The sequence below is a fragment of the Rhinopithecus bieti genome, unplaced genomic scaffold (genome assembly GCF_001698545.2).
Source record: "Rhinopithecus bieti isolate Rb0 unplaced genomic scaffold, ASM169854v2 scaffold_24390, whole genome shotgun sequence".
Lineage (NCBI taxonomy): Eukaryota > Metazoa > Chordata > Mammalia > Primates > Cercopithecidae > Rhinopithecus > Rhinopithecus bieti.
Window position 1 is genome coordinate 1,776,941 of NW_016811706.1, and position 9,700 is coordinate 1,786,640.

Sequence of the window (9,700 nt, forward strand, 5' to 3'; positions counted from 1 at the left end):
CAACAGCAACAACAAACTCTGAATCATTAAAGAAAGAACACAAAGGTGGAGAGAGAGAGTCTAAGGTTGGGGTCTTGCAGAAAAGATGATCATGGGTTTAGGAAATCTAGGGACAGAGTAGTTTATCATTTCCGCATACGAATGTTTGGGTAAGCAAGAAACTTTGTGAATAGAGAAGAGGGTTAAAACACTTAAATATTTGTTAGGCATAAGAAGAGGCTTCACTCAATTTATTTATCTCATTCCAAATAAAATACTGAAGGCAATGAGAAACCACGGCATTGTCCCCGAGTTTGTCCTCCTCGGGTTGTCTGCTGGTTCCCAGACCCAAGCTCTGCTCTTTGTGCTGTTCCTGGTGATTTACCTCCTGACTGTGATGGGAAACCTGCTGCTGCTGGTGGTGGTTAATGCTGATTCTTGTTTCCACACACCCATGTACTTCTTCTTGGGACAATTGTCCTTCTTGGATCTCTGCCATTCCTCTGTCACTGTACCTAAGCTGTTGGAGAACCTCCTGTCTGAGAAGAAAACCATCTCAGTAGAGGGCTGCATGGCTCAGGTCTTCTTCGTGTTTGCCACTGGGGGCACTGAATCCTGCCTGCTTGCTGTGATGGCCTATGACCGCTATGTTGCCATCAGCTCTCCTTTGCTCTATGGCCAAGTGATGAACAGACAGCTGTGTGCAGGGCTGGTGGGGGGCTCATGGAGCTTGGCTTTTCTGGATGCCCTCATCAATATCCTTGTAGCTCTCAATTTAGACTTCTGTGAGGCTGAAAATATCCACCACTTCAGCTGTGAGCTGCCCTCTCTCTATCCTTTGTCTTGCTCTGATGTGTCTGCAAGTTTTACCACCCTGCTCTGCTCCAGCATCCTGCATTTCTTTGGAAATTTTCTCATGATATTCTTGTCTTATATTTGCATTTTGTCCACTGAGGATCAGCTCCACTACAGGCAGAAGCAAAGCCTTCTCCACCTGCTCCTCCCACCTCACTGCAGTGATTTTCTTTTATGGCTCTGGATTACTCCACGATCTCATGCCAAATTCAGGATCCATTCAAGAGTTGATCTTCTCCTTGCAGTACAGCGTGATCACTCCCATGCTGAATCCCCTCATCTACAGCCTGAAGAACAGGGAGGTGAAGGCAGCTGTGAGAAGAACATTGAGAAAATATTTCTAGTGTTTCAATAGACTTACGAAATTAGAGTGACGAGGGAACTAGATAAAACTGCAATAAGCAGTGCCTGGACACTAGGATAATTCCTTGATGTCAGGATCTGTGAGGTCCTTTTCTGAAAAATACTTAAGGTAGAAAATTTACCTTTTCTGAAAAATACTGAAGAAAAGGTGGAAAATTATTTTCTTGGGATGATACCAGTTCAGTCCTAGTCAGAGGAAGATGGATAAGATAAAGCTCTTGCTTAGCAATTTTTTCTTACAAAGATATGTATTTATTATACACACTATGGTACACATTGTTATGGTCTGCTCAGCTTATCTCTACCATTCCTCTAATAACTGAACTCCATGGTTCAATATGCTTCCAAGAGACACTGTTAATCATGGAATCCCCAAATCCTCTCCACCCTCACCTCCCCACCCCCCACCCCTGTCATTATTCACTCGTTCTTCCTGGCACAGTGACTGGTCCAGAAATGGGCACATGGTCAATGCCAGATCATTTACTCTCTCAGGACTTTTTTTTCCTTTTAAGACAGCTTCTTTTTGTTGCCCAGGCTGGAGTGCAGTGGCATGGTTCACTGGAACCTCCGCCTCCCGGCTTCAAACAATTCTCCTGCCTCAGCCTCCCAAGTAGCTGGGATTACTGTTTTAGTAATTTTAGTCTCAAGGAGAGAGTCAAAGGTCAGCCTTTCTGCATGTAGCACTCTGACAGCCTACGCAAGCGCCCCGGCTGATAAGATCACTAGAGTTATCCTAGATTCTGCCCTTTCAAGGCCAGATTTATAAACATGAATCATAATAAGAGTTCATTCTTAGATATTTGCATCCTATCAGGCACTGTGTTAAGCAATTTATATTCTTTATTCCATTGAAATACCACAGCATATACATTAGGTAAATGCTGAGGTTATTCCTATTTCAGAGAAGAGGAAACTGGCTCAGGGAGATAAATCATGATGTTGGAATTTGGAACCAATAGGACTTGCACCAACGCCTGTTTTCTTTGCCACCTTGATACACTGACTGTCCCATTGAGGTTGTGAGCTACCCCAGACTCCATACATGAATTCTCCTTTTAATGATTTATAATTGTTGTCTTATTTTATTTTGCTTAAATAAGCCAGAATTAGATTCTGTCATTGCAAGGAAAGGACCTAAAAGGTAAATATTAGTACGGCAATAGAATTGCAAGGATAGACATCCGAGGACAATTGGGTTATGTGAAATTGTGTTTTGGACCTAGTCATGTCCCATAGAGACTGTAAATAACATGTTGGTTTATCCTGCTTCAAACTATTCATCCAATGGCCAACCATCTGTAGCAGTGAGAGGACCTATGTACAACCAGAGATGATTCGTCAGCTCATACACATTGCTAGACAAGTAGCTCTGCCTCTTGGCCCTAATGATGCTGTAGAAATGGTAGACCATGAGAGAGCCAATGGCAGATGAAGGACTGGGCAGAGCCTGTATCAAACTTCAAAAAGTAACCAGAAACATTTAGCAAAGACCCCTTAGTCGATGAAACACAATTGGAGGATTAATGAGAAGTATATTTGAGAGAGGCATGTGGACTAAAATTATCATGGTCCAAAATTAGTTATTCTTTCTAATTACCTTTTACTTTTTATTTATTTACAAGCTGGCAAGTGTCATCCTTCCCTTCATCTTGTACTCTTCAGCATCAAAGAATATAAACTCAAAGAGAACAAGGACATTTTTCTGTCATCTTTACTACCTTCTCAAGAATTTTTTTTTTTTTTTTTGAGATGGAGTCTCACTCTGTCACCCAGACTGGAGTGCAGTGGCACGATCTCGGCTCACTGAAATCTCTGCCTCCTGGGTTCAAGCAATTCTGCCTCAGCCTCCTAAGTAGCTGGTATTACAGGCGCCTGCCACCATGCTTGGCTAATTTTTGTACTTTTAGTAGAGACAGGGTTTCACCATGTTGTCCAGGATGGTCTCGATTTCTTGATGTCGTGATCTGCCCGCCTCGGCCTCCCAAAGTGCTGGGATTACAGGCGTGAGCCACCGCGCCTGGCCAAGAATATTTTAAAAAGCTTCTAACATGCCTGTTGCACAATAACTATATTTTGAATGTGTAAGTTATGGGTCAAAAAATGGAGACTCCATTTAGGATAAGTTTTCACCAGAGAGATCCCACTGCTAAGGCAGTTCAAAATTTTTTTTTTTTTTTTTTTTTGAGACGGAGTCGCGCTCTGTCACCCAGGCTGGAGTGCAGTGGCCAGATCTCAGCTCACTGCAAGCTCCGCCTCCCGGGTTTACGCCTTTCTCCTGCCTCAGCCTCCGGAGTAGCTGGGACTACAGGCGCCCGCCACCTTGCCCGGCTAGTTTTTTTTTTTTTGTATTTTTTTTAGTAGATACGGGGTTTCACCGTGTTAGCCAGGATGGTCTCGATCTCCTGACCTCGTGATCCGCCCGCCTCGGCCTCCCAAAGTGCTGGGATTACAGGCTTGAGCCACCGCGCCCGGCCCAAAATTGTTTTTTGAATAGAATCGTCTATCATGCAAAGGTCAGTCTTTCCTTCCTGGTCAGCCTAGTTCTGGTCCATGAAGGCACAAGCACTGTAGCCATGGCTGAGCAAGGTGGTGGTTACGCAAACAGCAACATTTTCTTTCCTTCACCAAGGCTGATCTGCTGTTGCCGTTGGTGAAAGGTATTTTGATAAAGTTCACACATAAATTTTGCCAGATATATTACCAGATACCATCTATTTTTTGTTCCTATTGTGAATTAAAAATTCAGATATATTTGGTTATTTATACTTGGTTATTTCTAATGTATAGGAACATTGTGGTGTTTTGTACATTGATCTTGTATCTGTCAAGTTTGTTGAACTATCTTTCTAGTACTAGCATCTTGTTTATAGATACTATTGGATTTTAACATTACATTTTAATTACTTTATCTTAAATTAGGGAAAGATTTTTTGTGTATATATGTATGTATGTGTATATATATATATTTTTTCTTTTTAGACAAAGTGTTTTGCCCTTGTTGCCCAGGCTGGAGTGCAATGGCGCGATCTTGGCTCACTGCAACCTCCACCTCCTGAGTTCACGCAATTATCCTGCCTCAGGCTCCTGGGTGGTTGGCATTACAGGCAGGCACCACCATGCTTGACTAATTTTGTACTTTTAATAGAGATGGGGTTTCTCCATGTTGGCCAGGCTGGTCTTGAACTCCTGACCTCAGGTGATCCACCCACCTCAGAATCCCAAAGTGCTGGGATTACAGGCGTGAGCCAGAGCGCCTGGCTGTATGCAATTTTTATATATCTCATTTTTAAAGTTCATGCAACAGTCAGGACCTCCAGTATAGACATCTTTCTGTTGGGATCAATGAGAAAGCTTCTCATGTTTCAGCATTAAGGATGATGCTCTATTTTTGATGAATATCTTTAACTTAGTAAGAGAGTTCTTTTTTGTTTGTTTGTGTTTTCTGAACCTATGAATTATATTGAATGTAGAGTTCTTTTCTAAACATATTTTGGTAAGAATTGGTGTGAGATTTTATCACATGCTTTTTCTGCTTCTATTGAGGACTACAGTTGTTTCTCTTTTGTTTAGTACTGTATAGTGTCTGTCACACAATAAGCGTGCAATAAAAATATTTTGGAAAAAAATAAATTCATTGAAATGGTTATATGGTTTTTGTTATTTAATTTGTTAATAACAAATTGTATCAGTGCATGTTCTGTTTTTGAAGAACTGTTGCATTCCTGGAATCACCCTACTTAGGTAGAGTATTAAAAACTTAATTACCTGTTACCAATATTTAACCTAGGAATTTCCTATTTATATTTGCAAGTGAGATACTATAATTTTTTATTGCATTCACCCCATCTTTTCTTTTTAAGAACTTTATTGAGATTATAATTTATACATCACAATATTCAGTCACTCAAAATGCACAATTCAATGGTGTCTAGCATATTTACAGAGTTGTGTACCCATCACTACCAGCAATCTCAGGACATTTCATCATCCCCAAAGAAATCTCACACCTATGAGTAGTCACTCTACAATCCCATCCCCATCCTTGGCCCTAGAAATCCACCAAACTACTTTTTATCTATATAGATTTGCGTGTTGTAGACATCCAATACTGATATCAATAATATGCTTTCATTCATCTTTGTATTTTCTTAACATATTTGCTTAAAGAAGAGATGATCACTTTCTCGAAGGTTTTTATAAAACTCATCTTTGACATTTTAAGGACTTCTTGTCTTATTGTTGTTGAGAATATTTATTTCTAATTTAATTCCTTTGATGATTATTGGTACATTTGTGTTTTATATTTTGTTAATGAATCAGTTTTGGTGATTTGTAATTTTCATCACCATTATTTGTCTAATTTCATTAGTATTTTGTTTCTTATAATATTCTCTTATAATTTTTAAACATTTACTCATTTATTCAGCATTCATTTCATTTGAAAATGAAAAGTTTCCAACATACAGCAAAATTAACATAATTTTATAGTGAACACCTAGATAATCACATCTAAATTTTATAATTAACATTTTAATATACATTCTTTTTTACTTTTCATTTTTCCATAGGTTATTGAGGGTACAGGTGGTGTTTGGTTACATGAGTAAGTTCTTCAGTGGTGATTTGTGAGATTTTGGTGTACCCATCACCTGAGCAGTATACATTGTACCCTATTTGTAGTCTTTTATCCCTCCACCACCCTTCCCCACAAGTTCCCAAAGTCCATTGTATCATTCTTATGCCTTTGCATCCTCATAGCTTAGTTCCCACATATGGGTGAGAACATATGATGTTTGGTTTCCATTGCTGAGCCACTTCACTTAGAATAATAGTCTCCAGTCTCACCCAGGTTGCTGTGAATGCCGTTAATTCATTCATTTTTATGGCTGTGTCGTATTCCATCATATGTATATACCACAGTTTCTTTATCCATTCATTGACTGATGGGCATTTGTGTTGGTTCCATGACTTTGCAATTGCAAATTGTGCTGCTATAAGCACACGTGGGCAGGTATCTTTTTTGTATAATGACTGATTTTCCTCTGGGTAGGTACTCAGTAGTGGGATTGCTGAATCAAATGGTAGTTCCACTTTTAGCTCTTTAAGGAATCTCCACACTGTTTCCATCTTGGCTGTACTAGTTTACATTCCCGCCAGCAGTGTAGAAGTCTTCCGTGATTACCACGTTCACGCCAACATCTACTGCTTTTTTTATTTTTTGATTAGGGCCATTCTTGCAGGAGTAAGGTGGTATCACATTGTGGTTTTGATTTGCATTCCCCTGATCATTAGTTGAGCATTTTTTTTCATATGTTTGTTGGCCGTTTGTATATCTTCTTTTGAGAATTGTCTATTCATGTCCTTAGCCCACTTTGTGATGGGATTGTTTGTTTTTTTCTTTTTTTCTTTTTTTTTTGAGACGGAGTCTGGCTCTGTCGCCCAGGCTGGAGTGCAGTGGCCCGATCTCAGCTCACTGCAAGCTCCGCCTCCCGGGTTCACGCCATTCTCCTGCCTCAGCCTCCTGAGTAGCTGGGACTACAGGCGCCCGCCACCTCGCCCGGCTAGTTTTTTGTATTTTTTAGTAGAGACGGGGTTTCACCGGGTCAGCCAGGATGGTCTCAATCTCCTGACCTTGTGATCCGCCTGTCTCGGCCTCCCAAAGTGCTGGGATTACAGGCGTGAGCCACCGCGCCCGGCCTGTTTGTTTTTTTCTTGCTGATTTGAGTTCTTTGTAGATTCTGGATATTAGTCCTTTGTCAGATGTAAAGATTATGAAGATTTTATCCCACTCTGTGGGTTGTCTGTTTACTCTGCTGACTGTTCCTTTTGCTGTGCAAAAGCTCTTTAGTTTAATTAAGTCCCAGCTATTTATCTTTGTTTTATTGCATTTGCTTTTGGTTCTTGGTCATGAAATCCTTGCCCAAGACGATGTCTAGAAGAATTTTTCCAATGTTATCTTCTAGAATTTTCCTAGCTGCATGTCTTAGGTTTAATTCTTTAATCCATCTTAAGTTAATTTTTGTATAAGGCGAGAGATGAGGATCCAGTTTCATTCTCCTACATGTGGCTAGCCAATTGTCTTATTACCATTTGTTGAAAAGCATGTCCTTTCCCACTTTATGTTTTTGTTTGCTTTGTTGAAGATCAGTTGGCTGTAGGTATTCGGGTTTATTTCTGGGTTCTCTATTCTGTTCCATTGGTCTATGTGCCTATTTTTATACCAGTACCATGCTGTTTTGGTGATTATGGTCCTATAGTATAGTTTGAAATTAGGTAGTATGATGCCTCCAGATTTGTTCTTTTTACTTAGTCTTGCTTTGCCTATGTAGGCTCTTTTGTGGTTCCATATGAATTTTAGAATTGTTTTTTCTAATCTGTGAAGAATGATGGTGGTATTTTGATGGGGATTGTGTTGAATTTGTAGAGATTGCTTTTGGCAGTATGGCCATTTTCACAATGTTGATTCTACCCATCCATGAGCATGGGATGTGTTTCCATTTGTTTGTGTCATCTCTGATTTTTTTCAGCAGTGTTTGGTAGTTTTCCTTGTAGAGGCCTTTCACCTCCTTGGTTAGGTATATTCCTAAGTATTTTATTTTTTTTTTTGCAGCTATTGTAAAAGGGGTTGTGTCCTTGATTTGATTCTCTGCTTGGTGGCTGTTGGTGTATGGGAGAGCTACTGGTTTGTGTACATTCATCTTGTATCTGGAAACTTTGCTGACTTATTTTATCAGTCTGAGGAGCTTTCTGGAGGAGTCTTTAGGGTTTATGAGGTAAACACTCATATTGTCAGCAAACAGTGACAGTTTACTTCCTCTTTACTGATTTGGATGCACTTTCTTTCTTTCTCTTGTCTGATTGCTCTGGTTAGGACTTCCAGCACTATGCTGAAGAGGAGTGGTGAGAGTGGGCATCCCTGTCTTGTTCCCATTCTCAAAGGGAATGCTTTCAACTTTTCCCCATTCAGTATTATGTTGGCTGTGGGTTTGTCATAGATGGCTTTTATTACATTGAGGTATGTCCCTTGTATGCCGATTTTGCTGAGAGTTTAAATCATAAAGGGATGCTGGATTTTTGTCAAATGCTTTTTCTGCATCTATTGAGATAATCATGTGATTTTGTTTTAATTCTGTTTATGTGGTGTATAACATGTATTGACTTGCGTATGTTAAAACCATTTCTGCATCCCTGGTGTGAAACCCACTTGATCATAGTGGATTATCTTTTGATATGTTGTTGGATTAGTTAGCTAGTACTTTGTTAAGGATTTTAGCATCTATGTTCATCAGGGATATCGGTATGTAGTTTTCTTTTTTGGTTATGTCCTTCCCTGGTTTTGGTATTAGGGTGATGCTGGCTTCATAGAATGNCATGTTATTTTGTTTTAATTCTGTTTATGTGGTGTATAACATGTATTGACTTGCGTATGTTAAAACCATTTCTGCATCCCTGGTGTGAAACCCACTTGATCATAGTGGATTATCTTTTGATATGTTGTTGGATTAGTTAGCTAGTACTTTGTTAAGGATTTTAGCATCTATGTTCATCAGGGATATCGGTATGTAGTTTTCTTTTTTGGTTATGTCCTTCCCTGGTTTTGGTATTAGGGTGATGCTGGCTTCATAGAATGAATTAGGGAGGGTTCCCTCTTTCTCTGGCTTGTGGAATGGTGTCAATAGGATTGGTACCAATTCTTCTTTGAATGTCTGGTAGAATTCCACTGTGATTCTGTCTGGTCCTGGACTTTTTTTTGTTAGTAATTTTTAAATTGCCATTTTAATCTCACTGCTTGTTATTGGTCTGTTTAGGGTATCTAATTATTTCTGATTTCAGGTAGGAGGGTTATATCTTTCCAGGACTTTATCCATCTCTTCTAGGTTTTCTAGTTTCTGTGCATAAAGTTGTTCATAGTAGCCTTAAATATTTCTATGGTGTCAGTTGTAATACCTCCTGTTTCATTTCTTATTGAGGTTATTTGGATTTTCTCTCTTCTTGGTTAATCTTGCTAATGGCCTATCACTTTTATTTATCTTTTCAAAGAAGCAGCTTTTTGTTTCATTTATCTTTTGTATTTTTTTTTTGTTTCAATTTCATTTAGTTCTGCTCTGATCTTGGTTATTTCCTTTCTTCTGATGGGTTTGGGTTTGGTTTGTTGTTTTTCTAGTTCCTTGAGGTGTGACCTTAGATTGTCAGTTTGTGCTCTTTCAGTCTTTTTGATGTAGGTGTTTAGGGCTATGAACTTTCCTTTTAGGACCGCCTTTGCTATATCCCAGAGGTTTTGATAGGTTGTGCCGCTGTAGTCATTCAATTCAAAGAATTTTTACATTTCTATCTTGATTTCGTTTTTGACCCAATGATCACTCAGGAGCAGGTGATTTAATTTACATGTATTTTCATGGTTTTGAAGGTTTCTTTTGGAGTTGATTTCTGGTTTTATTCCCCTGTGGACTGAGAAAGTGTTTGATATAATTTCAATTTTCTTAAATTTATTGAGGCTTGT

At 39.3% G+C, this 9,700-nt stretch overlaps 1 protein-coding gene across 1 annotated transcript; it reads left to right on the forward strand.

The window, feature by feature from the left end:
- Window positions 1-265: 265 nt before the first annotated feature.
- Window positions 266-1,178, forward strand: LOC108543901 (olfactory receptor 8S1-like). The gene is given in 2 exon segments (XM_017894715.1): window positions 266-930; window positions 932-1,178. Coding segments are annotated over 2 exon segments (912 nt in total).
- The last annotated feature ends 8,522 nt before the right edge of the window (window positions 1,179-9,700 follow it).